General features: G+C 48.4%; 1 protein-coding gene and 1 long non-coding RNA gene across 2 annotated transcripts in view; one reads left to right on the forward strand and one right to left on the reverse strand.

Annotated features, from left to right (window-relative positions):
* LOC125323169 overlaps nucleotides 1–9,802 on the reverse strand; it is a 31,267-nt gene extending 21,465 nt beyond the window's left edge. Inside the window, exons 1-2 of the long non-coding RNA XR_007202407.1 lie at nucleotides 9,586–9,802; nucleotides 2,687–2,934 (exon numbers count right to left, since the gene is read on the reverse strand). This is a non-coding gene — a long non-coding RNA (uncharacterized LOC125323169). The remainder of the gene's footprint in view (nucleotides 1–2,686; nucleotides 2,935–9,585) is intronic.
* Nucleotides 9,495–12,835, forward strand: part of JAG1 (jagged canonical Notch ligand 1) — a 35,890-nt gene continuing 32,549 nt past the window's right edge. The window contains exons 1-2 of the mRNA XM_048297885.1: nucleotides 9,495–9,577; nucleotides 10,417–10,722. Of these exons, the coding sequence (XP_048153842.1) occupies nucleotides 9,506–9,577; nucleotides 10,417–10,722 (378 nt within the window). The 5' untranslated portion in view covers nucleotides 9,495–9,505. The remainder of the gene's footprint in view (nucleotides 9,578–10,416; nucleotides 10,723–12,835) is intronic.

Consider the following 12,835-nt stretch of genomic DNA (forward strand, 5'->3'; position numbering starts at 1 on the left):
TATGAATTACGAAGTCTAAATACAAAGTCTATATGAATTATGAACAAGCTTTGCTGGAAGAGGAGACACATATATGGGACTTGTAAACTGCTCTGTATTCAATCTAAAATTAAGCAAATGGAAGTTGTTTCCTGCTAGGTATATGTGGATGAGGCTATTGCTGATTCTAATGAGAAATGTGGTTGTCTGTACACACTCTCTTGAAACACATTTTTCTGTATCTTTAAGATATAAGACTTTAATAATAAAGATACATTAGAACACAGTGATGGTGCTCTGCATAGTTCTTTCTGCAAAGCCAAATCCTCATCTAGGAAAGTAAGAAGATTAAAATATCACAGAAGGAAATTATTACTTGCACCCATAAAGCAATGCCAATGGACAATCCAGGAAAACAGTTTCTTTTTTTTACTGTTACTTATTCAAAGTATCTAGAAACATATAAAAATTGTAAATCTCAGATAAATAAGCTAAAGGCAGGAAACACCCCATATCCCAGCTGGCAATGCATTGCAAAAGCAGCACATCAGGGTTACCCCAAAGCAGAGCCCCCAGAGCAGTGCCTGCCTCAGCTGTGCTGCCTGCCATCTTCTGCATTGTCAGGACCACAGCTTGCATCAGTAAGACTTGAAACTGATCCACTTCACTGATTAGGCTGATCCAAGGACACAGACAGAAGAGCAGGATTTAATGGGCAGGCAGGCAGGAAAAGTCTTTTAACACTTTGGAAAACATTGACTTGGTGGAAGGAATTGGCTAGCTCAAGGGATTAGTAATGAGATACTGAGCCCCTTAGCTCTAGGTCACCACACTGAATCTGGTCCAGGTCAGTAGAAATCAAAAGCTGTTGCTGTTCAGTGGCCTTCGGGAATCAGTTGGTGGTCCCACCCCAGCCACCTCTGGCAAGATATCTGTACCAACACTAATGATAACAGTTGGCAGCACTTACAGGAAAGGTTCAGGGCTGGCACAGTACAGGAAAAGTCTGAGCAGAGAAAGATGTCCCTGCAAACACACTAGGCTGGGACTCAAGAAAAATGAGAAAACAAGTTCCCTCATCTTCTGTAGATTTCCAGTGTGACTTGGGGCATGAAATTGAATATCCTGTTCAAGAAAACTTTATTTGCTCACTGCTACGGTCTTCAAAAGGCATTTAAGGCCTAAAAATCTCTGAAACTCAGACCCCCACCTTTTAAACGAGAGTCATTATCTTACAGGGCCACTGCAGGGAGATCCTCAGTAAAGGCGTGATACAAAAGCTGAACAAGAAACCAAGACAAGGGGCAAACCCTTTCCAAGTAAAATCAGCTCCCCTACCTCCAAAGAAAGGCATTTTCTGAATATGCTCCCATTCACAAAGCTCTGTGCTTCAGGTGCTTTAAAAAAAGAAAAAAACCAAATTCCCCTTATAGCAAAGAGTGCCCCCAAAAACCCCCAAATTTCCACTGCTGCCTAGCAGAGCCGCATCAAAGAATCCAGCTGCTCACAGCTTTTATCCCACCTAGGATGAAATTCTAATGCATTGTGCAGGAGGTCAAATAGATTATCATAATAGTCCCTCTGGCCTTAAAAACTATGAAACTGGAGAGTGAATCACAAGACATCAGTCACTATTGAAGGCAGGACGGTAGGCGGCAGTGACAGGGTATGATATGGCAGAGTAAATCCAATGTTCTTAGGCCCTGTGAAGCTGGGAAACTGACATTTTGCCTTCTTTGTTGCCCCTTTGGGACACGAGAGAGATGCAGGTTATTATAATAATAAGCCCAGTCCGCTGTCAATGCAGCCTAAGAATATTGCCTCTTACGAGAGTGAGTGCGTGAAGGATTGAGAAACACTAGTTATTTTCAAACTGGATTAAGTCTTTCAAAAGCTAATAGGTTTCCAATGAGCTGTGGTGTTGCTGCTGCAGCTGCTCTAATTTGAGAATAAAAGAATGCAGGCTTTGTGCCTAGGGACCTGTTATTGATCTGAGCATGAAGGATGGGAAGGAAGGGGGTAGAGGAGGGTTATCCTCCTTTCAGCTGGGGCAGGGGCGTTCTTTTCAAAGTCACATTATCTGCTAGTAACAACAAAACCTAACCCCATGACATGCTGCTCTATACAGGATTGCACTTGTTGAGAACTAAAAGCATTAGAGAAAAAAACCTCCACTGGCAACCTCGTGCAGCAAACTTCATTGAGGGCCCACGAGACTCAACAGATGGGTCTCGAGACTCCCTCATTAGGAAACGTGCCTGTCCCTTTGCATCTGCTGCCCCACTCCACTCTGTGCCACGCACTCATTAGCATTGCAGGCTCACAGATTCCTTAGCACGTGCTTCCAATAAATATTGGAGAGAAAGGAGGGGATGGAAGCCACAGCTCGGAGCAGCAAGATGAGGAGTCACCCACTAGGCTGGGAAATCCTGACATGCACACACACACACACACACACACTGCCCTGCAGCCCCAGTGAGGGGAGGACAATAAAAGACAGCCAACCACAAATGTGCAGTTAAAGGGACAGGTGTGGAATTGCTTCTATTCAAGTTGTGGCAGATCCTCATTCGTTCCTCTCTGCCACAGTAAAGAAAAATCATCATTATATTTAGGAAAAACCCCAACAATTCAGGGCAACACACAGACTGTGGATCTGCGAGAATCTGTGGCCCCTTTCAGACATAAAGCTGGGTAATGCCATTACCTTCAAAGAAATTAATAGGTTTTAGGGGTCCAATTCTACAGCCACGCTCTTTTTCTTTCAGATCTTCACCAAGCTGTCTTGCTGCCACAGTGCCACAAATCAGGGATGTCCTTCACCACACTTGGAGTGGTCCATGACTCAAGGCTGATATCAGGAGCAATTGAAGAGAAAATCGTCTCCCATGTGTTTGAAAATGTTGTGAGACAAAACAGCTGTCAGGGAGGCAGGAACGTAAAACCTTCCAGGTACTGTGGAAAGAGAAAAGACAAACCTTTAACCAGAGTGGCAGAGTGACAGGGAGCTCTATCATGCTCAGACTCCCAAGGATAAGTCCCTTTATTTGCCACCTCTCCCTGATGCCCTCGACTATTCTTATTCCAGTCCTTCTCATTTGCTCTATTTTCCACTACCCTGCTGGAAATTAAGGCATTTTGATGACAGCTAACTCCAGAGTGGGACGGGAAGAGTCTCAAGTGATGAACTGTGGGAGTCAATACGAATCTTGTCCAAAAAGCAGAGTTTTCAACACCAAAACTCCCAAATCAGTGCGGAGTCTGATTCTTCCAGATGCTGTTGGCTCTAACACCCAGTCCTGTCACATCTCTCACTGCATGATCAGTGACAGAAAAGTCCTCAATGTACATCTGCATGCCAGTGGCACTGCTGTGACATGCAGAATGGTCAAGAGGCTTTTTACATTCTTGTGTAAAGGATGAACACAGAAAAAGCAATTTTTATCTCCTTTAGGGCCTTGTCTTTATCTGTACCACCAAGGATGCCAGCCACTCTCTCTGGCCTGTGCTTTATCTAAAAACATATTCTGATACAAAAAGGTTCCTTCTGCCAGGGAGTCGGCAGTGCCAAGGGACCAGATAAAACCAGGCCACTGTGCACATCCCTAACTCCCTGGAGAAAGGTTTTCCCTTGCAGATCAGCAGCATCACTCCCATGCACTCAACTTTGGGGCCCAAACTCGCTGGCAACTCCAGCAAGTTACCTGAACATATCCCTAACCTAAAGTTTTTTGTTCCTTGATTTAGGCACATTTATATTTTTGGGCTGAATCTGGATTTTAGCAATCTTAATGTCTCTAAAAGTTTATTCAGGCCAAATGAAGCAACTCCCTTTATATACCACATGCAGGAATAAGTAAAGTCAAGGCCCAGAATATTAGATCAGCCATGGAATTATGGCAGGCAAAGGCAAGAAGTCACTGTACACTCAAATTTAAGTCTGCTAATCGCAGGTCTCTTCTTTTTAGTCATTTCCTTAGCTAAATGACACCCCTGTGTACTTCAGTCTTGCACCCTCAGGATAATTTGTGATTGAGAATGTATTGAACACATACTCTCATATGCAATTGACAATGAAAACAATCTGCTTGAGAAGTTCAGGCATTTTGATGCTGTCACAACAAGAAAATGAAACTTGGTCTGAGCAATTCCTCAACAAAATTGGCTCAAAGAAGCACCTTTGCAGTGAGCTGTGAGGAAAACCCTACTCAAAACTTGGAGCTCTCTTAAAAGCACCCATTGCTCATTAGAGATAGGGCTCAGCCGAGGTTTCAGCGCAGCCTCTTCGACAAGAATAGCCGAGGTTGCTGCTTATCAAATGAAAGTGTCATCTTGTCTGTGACAGACGTGCCAGCACTGCTCAGTGTCACAGTCTTTGCACCTACTGGAAGCTACTCCACCTTGATAAGCTGTACCCCTACCCAGATCTAAAACTGTAGTCTCAGCTCTTCCCTGTTTTTAGAAAGCAGGGATTTGAGATCAAATCACTGGTGCGGAGGAATCCCACCCCTGGGGGGGATAAGTGAAGGGCAAAGCAGTTGGGTTCACAGGTTAATGTGGAGGCATCTGATCCTTGAAGGGTTAACAGAGAAACAGCCAGAGAGCAGGTTCTATGTGCATATAAAAGAAACTGAAGGAGAAACAGCACTATTTTCTGGAATGGAGTAAAGTCTCAATTTTAAGCTGTGACAGAAAGCAATAATGTTATGGATTCACTTAATTACAGCTGGATAAAACTTAAAGGCTCTACAATAGACATGTTTTTTGGTTCTACAGCTTTAACTCTTTCATGGAGTTTACTGGTTCTCACTGCAATAATTTCTGAGTACCCCAGAACCTTTTTTTTTTTTTAAATTGTTCTCAGAGCATCCTCTGAAACAGATTTAGTGCCTCACTTTCATTCTGGGGAGCTAACATACAGAAAAAGTAAGGTAGGAATTTCAAAGTGACAAAATGCACATGCACAATAAACACAGCACAGCTTTGAAATTTTAGTTCTCTTAAGCAACACACTCCAGGGAAAGGAGATAGTAAGGGCTTGTGGCAACAAACTGGATTTGGGGCTCTGGTTACTAGAGCATCTTCTGCTCCAAAATCTTTTGTCACATTTGGAAAGCTTGCCTGAACACACAGCTTTAAGAAATTGCCTGACTGGGAAGAACTGAAGCTTACATGGAAGCAGGAATGCACTGCGTTGGGTGAACTGTGCTCTTTCTCTTAACCTCTGCCACTTGCCCAACTTTCTCATCAGTGGTAGTTTTCTCCCCTGCTCCATTTGTGAAATAGTCTAACCCTGGGTGTGGCTTCCCCACAAAACGCTTCCTAATTAGCTTCTAAACATTAAATGATTATGGAAGCACAATTCCTATTCCACTCAGGTGATGAAAAGCTTTACAGGAGTTCAGTCTCACTTTGTAATTAGAGAAATTAGCTTTCCAAGTTTAGATCACTCAACTGTGCAAATGGGTTCATCTGCTGGAATGTGTTGCTCCGAAATGTGTGTCAGCCAAGCAGCACAGCGCGGTCCCTATCTCTGCTCCACGACACTCGCCCAAGTGGGGAGGTCACTTCCAGAACAGCGAGAGGAAAATAAAGTGTTGTGGGTGTATTATAGGAAAGGCCTTATCTAAAAGCTCACTCATCCGTGATTGACTGTGGCGATATGTCCTTCTCCTTGCAACAGGGAAGCTTAACTCCTAGATAAAGGATTATCCAAGTGGATGAAATTTCACTCTTCCACTCAGATTGTCCAGACTTATATCTAAAACTGCAGGAAATTTATTTTATTGGCTAATTTCGAGGAGCAAAACTACTTTTATAAAAATCTGGAGGAACAAAGGGCTCCTTTTGCCTCTTCATTTGCTGTGAAAAGAGGTCACTGAGCTGTATAAATGCTTTATGATTACAGATTCCACATGTCAACAGATTCTTTTCTGGTAATACCTTTAAGTGGTTTATTGAAGGCTGATGCAGGATCGGTCCCCTATGATTACGCAACTTTCTTGGTCTGCATTACAGTAGTAAACAAAAGTTTAGTCACCGTCTTGAAAATGAGATGCATCAGGTCCCCGAAAGAAGAATTTTTCCAGGGGCGCCATTCCAAGCTTACCTTCAGGTATCACAAATCTAAGGAAATCCTGTGGGATTGTTCACAGCCATGGCTCAATGAGTCACCGAGCTTTAAAAGGAAATTACAACTTTCCTCACACAAAGAATTGACTTCACGACACCTGACCCTCGTAAGCCAGGCACTCCCTCTAAAGGCTGTGATCCTCGTCCCACCGAGGTCCTGGGCAACCTCCCAGCGGCCTCAATGAACAGCTCTATATTAGGGAACTGATTCAGGCCCAAAGCGAAGCACTGCCTGTAATGCTGGACTTTGGCACACTCGATGTCTGTAACGGCTTCTAATGTGGATGTGATCTAATTATGTCGGAATAGGAAGATTAGCAGGAAGTAACTTTACGCAATGTAAAAAGCCCAGTGCCAGACGCCGAAAAGTTCTTCACCAGCCACAGAGGAAGACACGTCGGCTCCACACCTCAGGAGACGTGCAGGCAGAGCCTTGCAGCAGGGATTTTATGTGTACCAGTCTCGGGCTACTCAAAGCAACTGCAGTTCAGGCCCCCGCGCACACACAGCAATTTGCATATTGCTGTATCCGCAGTGAAAGCAGCATCTTGAAAAGATGCTCAGGCTGCAGGCAATGCGCTCAGCTGGCTTTCAGTGCTGCTGCGCACTGCTTCAAGATCTGGCCTTGACAGCCCAGTGAAAAAAGGCAAGAGACAGGACTTCAAGGGTGAAATTGTGGACTAAATAAGTTAAAGGAGATTTTACTGCTGTCTTCTATGAGATCAAAATTTCTTTCAGGGCTGCAAGGGTTTGCAATGCACTTCTGCACATGACTCATGCTCTGCCTTGCTTTACCTATCACTAATACTCTCCATCTCAAGACACTGGGAGATTAATTCATTAATGCTTGCAAAGCATTTTAAGTTGTTGGGCAAGTAATTCTGTTTGAGGGCAGCTACACTGCTGAGTCACAAGCACTGTGGGAAACAGAACTCTGGATTTCCTAAGCAATGGAGTCAAACAGGTGGAGTAACCTTCTACAGAAAGGCCAACTCCAGACCTGCCCTAAAGGTACGGAGCATAGCAGCAAGCAGCAGGGTATTTAAAGGCCCAGAGGAGCAGATGTGCGGCACTTGGGAATGAGTAACGCTTAACCAGGCTGTGGAAGCTGACCAACACCCACTGGAAAAAAAAGAAGAGAGGCACTGCTATCACCAAACTGCAGCGACGTTGTGGGTTAAACACCATGAAGGTTTACCAGCCTTCGAAAAGTTAATGACTCCAATAAGGTACAACCAATGCTGCTGGAACCTGGGGCTGAGCAAGGCTGGAAGGAGTATTTGGCAACTGCGCACCTCACAGGCATGCAAAAGTGTGCAGTCCAAGTCGTGAACTCACAAATGGGAACTGATCTGCAGGAGTCTAGTGGAAGTCTGAGCACAGTTCCAAGGTGAGGGGCACAAACATCACCAGCTTTCCAGCCTGGGGAACTCCAGAACGGGACAGACCTCACCACAGCCAAGAACAGGCATGTGTTTTGCTTTTGCCATAGGAAATGAAAACAAAGGATATAAAATTAGGTCAGAAATCTTGTTTTCCTCTGTACCACTGACTCTGGTGTATAAAATAGATATTCACACATCTACTCTGTTAGATCAGGGTGGAATAGATCAGGACATAAGAATAGCCGTTCTGGGTCAGACCAAACGTCATGTAGGCCAAGTTCCTGTCGCCAGCGCCTCAGGAAGAAAGGGACAGTGATGCAGCGAGTTCCCAGCACAGTTACCCAACTTCTAGACCCACAGCCCAGGGACTTCCCAAACCAGACACAAAGTTAGGGGTGGGGTGGTTTTGGTTTTCTTTTTTTGTTCAATATGCTTTGATGTGTGGGTCTTCCTCTGGGAACCAGTCTGAACTCTTTTTGCTACAGTGCAAACTTTTGGGCTTCTCAGTAGCCTGTGACAGGGAGTCTCTTAAGTAATCACCTGTCTGTGTGGCTCTGGAGCTTGCTCCTGAAAGGATGTGCAGCAGAACAACCCCAGCACCCACTTGAAAGCTGGGAGGAGCCTCTCCAGCCGGGGGACGGGGGTCCCTGATGGTCTCAGCACTCCGCCAGGATTGTGATACCGGGACTGATCAGCTGAGGGATCTTTCCTCCCACTTGAAGCGCGGGAGGGCCTCGGCGGCACGACCTCGTGTTGAGGAGGGCACAAGGAATCACACGGTGGCGACTGCCACCTCCGCTTCCCTGAGGAGAGCCGCTGGCCGGGGCTCCCTCAGAGTCCCGGGCCGGCCGTGCCTCTCGTCCCCTCAGGGCACGCCGACCCGCTCCCGGCAGCACTCCCACTCCGTCCCGCCTCTGGTACTGAGGAGCGGGAAGGGCGGGCGGCCGTAGCCGGCCAGTGGCAGGGGAAAGGTTTCACACCGCAAAAAGTGTCCCCCAAAAGGCTTCGTTCTTCCTTCCACCAGCGGCGAGGAGGAACAGGCTGCGGCTCCCGGGCAGGCAGGACCCGCGCATCCCCTCAGCGAGCGGCGGCGCGGGAAAAACTCTCAGCCGGGAGCGCCGCTGAGAGAGCGCGGGAGCCTCCGAGGGAGCACCGGGGCCGCCTCAGCGCGGCTCCTCCTGCTCCAGGTAGCGCTGGAAGCACCTGCGGAGCGGCGCTTCCCGAGGGACGGACCCTCGGGGCGGCCGGGGCGCGCCACCTCCCTCAGGCAGAGGAGCCGCCAACCCGCAGCTCACTCCATCCCTGCCGCCGCCTCCTCCTGCCGGTACCTGCCTTCCCCTGCCCGTGCCATTCCCCTCCTCTGCTCCCTCCTCCTGCTGTCTCCCTCATGCATATGGATGAGCGCATGCGCCTGCCGCCCTGGGCTAGATGAAGCGGAGCGGCGGCGGCGCCGCTCCCAGACGGGCGGGCGGCTGCGGGGCGGTGCGTGTGCTGCATGTGCGTGCGTGCGTGTGTGAGTGAGTGAGTGTGTGTGCGCGTGTGTGTGTCTCGGGGGGGGCGAGGGGCTCCGCCGCAAGAAATAAAAGGATTGGGATAATAATCGCCATAATAAAACAAAAAAAAAAGGAGAGAGAGAAAAGAAAAGGGAAAGAAAAGAGGGGAGGCGAGAGAATAAGGCGGATAAAAGGAGGCCGGGCTGCTTTGCATTGAAGAGCGGGGCGCTATTGAAAGCGCTTGAAAAGCGGCGTTGTCCGGCGCGGGTGCGCCGCGGTATATTAGAGCGGGGCGGCGGCGGCGGCGGCAGCAGCAGCGGCAGCGGCAGCGGCGGCGGCACCTCCTCCTCCTCCTCCTCCTCCACTACCATCACCACCACCTCCTCCTCCTCCTCCTTCTTCTCCTCCTCCCTCCTGGCCCTCCCCGTCCCGTCCCGACCCGGAGCGAGCGGCAGCGGCGGCGGCGGCCCTGCAGGCGGGCGGGCGGGCGGGCAGCGCGGCGGCGGCGGCGGCGGCATGCGTGCGCCCCGGCGGGCAGCCGCGGCGGCGTGCTCCATCCTCACCCTGCTCCTGGCGCTGCGGGCCGAGGTACGTACCTGGGCACGGCACGGGGGACGCGGCGGCTCCGGCCGCCCGGAGCGCGCTGCGGGCGTTTTGGCGCTTTTCTGTAGTGCTTGCGGGAGATGGGTTTGGAAGATCCCGGACGGGCACTTCTGCACAGCCTCTCCAGCCGGAGCGGAGCTGCTGCCCTTAACTTCTCGGAGATGACAAACGCGGGAGTGCTCTTTGCAGCAAGGCTTAATTACTGCAAGCCGCTTTTATCTCGCCCCCACCGCCCCCCGAAATTACTTTCCCCCCCCCCCTTTTTTTTTTTTTTTTTTTTTTTAATAAACTTAGTTGCAGCACTGCTGGGGTGATTAATGAGCGGGGTCTGAGTCTCAGCTGGGCAGCTCCAGCCTTCCCCGGCGCAGCTGCACCCCGGAGGAGGCAGACGGGTGATTGGGTGCCTTTCCCGGCAGTGCATTATTAGCTACATCGTTTTGCTGGCTTTGCCTCTCGCGTGTGCACTCTTGGTTTGGTTTAGTTTTATTTCCTAACCATTTGGAAGCCTTCCTCACGCTGTTTTTTCGGAGCTGGCACTTAAGGTTCTTTTTTGGCATTAATGGCGTTATTTAGTTGGGCTGATTTATGAGCTCTTCTCATGGATGTCTGATAGGGAAAAGCTTGGAGTGGTTGGCTTTGTTTTAATATTATGCATGTGCTTCTTGAAAGCACACTTAAAATGACTTTTTCCTGTCTTCAGAGTTGTTGTAGATTGTGTTTGGGGAAAAAAGTTAGGTAACTGTCTGTCTCGTTTTTTTTTTTTTTTCCCCCCCTTCTTGTTTGTTTTGGTTTTTTTCCCTTCGGTTCTTTTTTGGGATTAACAGGTGACTTTAGCGTCGGGACAGTTCGAGTTGGAGATCTTATCCATGCAAAATGTGAATGGTGAACTGCAAAATGGAAATTGCTGCGATGGCACCCGAAACCCAGGAGATAAAAAATGCACCAAAGACGAGTGTGACACCTATTTTAAAGTTTGCCTGAAGGAGTATCAATCGCGGGTCACTGCTGGGGGTCCTTGCAGCTTCGGATCCAAATCCACTCCTGTCATCGGTGGAAATACCTTCAATTTAAAGTACAGCCGGAATAATGAAAAGAACCGGATCGTTATCCCTTTCAGCTTCGCCTGGCCGGTGAGTTGCTTGAGCTGCTCTGGCTCTGTTGGATGTTGCTTGAGATGTCCTTAGTGAGCTGAACTCTAACTTCTTGTGCCAGGGGAAGAGGGATCAGGATTTGGGAGGGAGCAGGCATCTTGGCAAGAGCGTCGGGAATCCACAGCACAGAAATGAGTAAAATGTAGTGGTGTTTTTGTTTTTGTTCCCTGGGGCTCACAATGCACAGCCTGTTAAATTTGAAAGTCAGATGTGCAGTGAGGGGGATCTAAATGGGTCAGGGAAGCAAACCCAGTGTCTCTGCACTTTACAGCATGAATAAGTCTCTTGAGACTTAGAAGGTCAGAAGTTCATTTTTTTTTCTTTTTTTTCTTAACCAGTGAAGTCTTGGGCTTATGCCAAAAGAGCAGTGGGTTAGGGGCTGTAGAGGGATCCCGTGTGAAAAGTGTGTGTCATAGCTGGCCTCCTTCCCTGGAGCGTGTTTGGGAAGGCTTCCTGCTTCTCCCAAGGGGAAATCTCACTGCACTGCTTGGTGTGGATGGGAGCTGCTGTTGCTGTTCTTGGTGAAGTAGTTGCCAGCTTCCCTGGGAAGTTGGCTGTGTTTGGGGGTGCTTGTGGGCTCAAGAAGCTAAAGACTGGGAAAAGTCTGGCTTTAGCTTTTGGTGCACTTCCCTCACTCCTCCCCACAGCACACCTTTTCCTGGCTACCTGCCTCTGTGGTCCAGAGATTCTGGCTTCCCTCTAGTTGTGTGCAAAACTCGGTGGCTCAAGGAGGTGGGGCTTTTTGCCAGGAACTTTTCCAGTGTTGTCCACTCTAGTAAATACTGGTCAGCCCTGTAGAGCGGAGAGATGGAGGATTGGTGATCCCTTCTTTCATCAGTGATCCTGCTTTGTTGTTGGCCGTGGAAAAAACACTCAGACATCACTGCTGCTTGTTTCTTCTGGGCTGCTTGGGAGGGTTGACGCTTTGGCAGCTCTGCAGGGGAACCCTCAGCTCCCTGCACAGAAAGTGAGGACCATCTTTCCATAATCGCTATCATGCAGGACAGACCCACAGAGACAGGCTCTAGGGCCACAGGATCTGTGGAGATGGAAGAGTGCCGTGGCCTCGGATGGCAGGAGGTGCATGGTTTTTGTGCCCGGCAGTGCTGTGTGCAGGCGAGCTGAAGCGGGGGGTGACTGATCTGGGGGACTCCTGTCTGGCTTTTAAGGTGCATCTCTGGGATGCTGTGGTATGAGCGCTGAAAGCTCCCAAATTTCTTCTCCTAAAACTTTTATTTTGAGATCACCTAGGAAACACAACTGTTCCCCCCCACACCCCTTCTCCAAAGGCGCTGAGCAGACAATTTCCTACCAACTGCCTTGGGGTATGTTGATGCTCAGCAGTTTTGTAAATCCAGTCAGGCTAACCTAGATGCCTAAGGTCATTTTTGGGAGGGGAGGAGGGCCCTGAATGTGCATGCAGGGGAGGGGTGAATCTTGTTTCCTATCCTCTGCCACTGTCGCTGCTGGTGAGGTGGAAGCATATCTAGACCCTCCAAAGCTTGGCCCTTCCTAGTCAGATAAGGGCCGGTTACTGGGACAGCCTGGACTTTTTCTGAGGGGAGGAAAGCCCGCCCCAAAACCATTCCTTCTCTAGTGTAGACACCCACTTTGTAGTCCTGCCGCCAAGTGCTGCAGGCAGCCATGTGTTCTTGAAATGTCCTGTGCTGCCTCCTACCTGCCTCCTCCGTCATTTGGGACTTCTGGAATATCGAGGGCTGAAGAGGCACAAGGGAGAAATTAAGTCTCCATTTTTAAGGAGATAGTATTACAAAGTACAATAGCAGAGTTAACAAAAGTATTCTCTGTTGGAAGTACAAGTCTGTCCTTTCTTTCTTTCTTTCTCTTTTCTTTCTTTCTTTTTTTTTTTCCCTAACATGAAATGAGATAAAACTGTTATCAAATATGCCATCAAAGGGATAAAGGGCTTTGTAAAAATCTGAGGTATTTGAAGCTCTGCCAATGGCTGTAGTGCTTGTGTTGCAGATTTTGACTTTTGTCAGAGAAGTCAGGTACATCAAGGATTTTTTTAAACTAGCTCCCAGTAATTTGAGTGCCTTGAATCTATATGTGTGCATATAAAAATGGTGTG

This window comes from Corvus hawaiiensis, chromosome 3 (genome assembly GCF_020740725.1).
Source record: "Corvus hawaiiensis isolate bCorHaw1 chromosome 3, bCorHaw1.pri.cur, whole genome shotgun sequence".
Taxonomy (NCBI): Eukaryota; Metazoa; Chordata; class Aves; order Passeriformes; family Corvidae; genus Corvus; species Corvus hawaiiensis.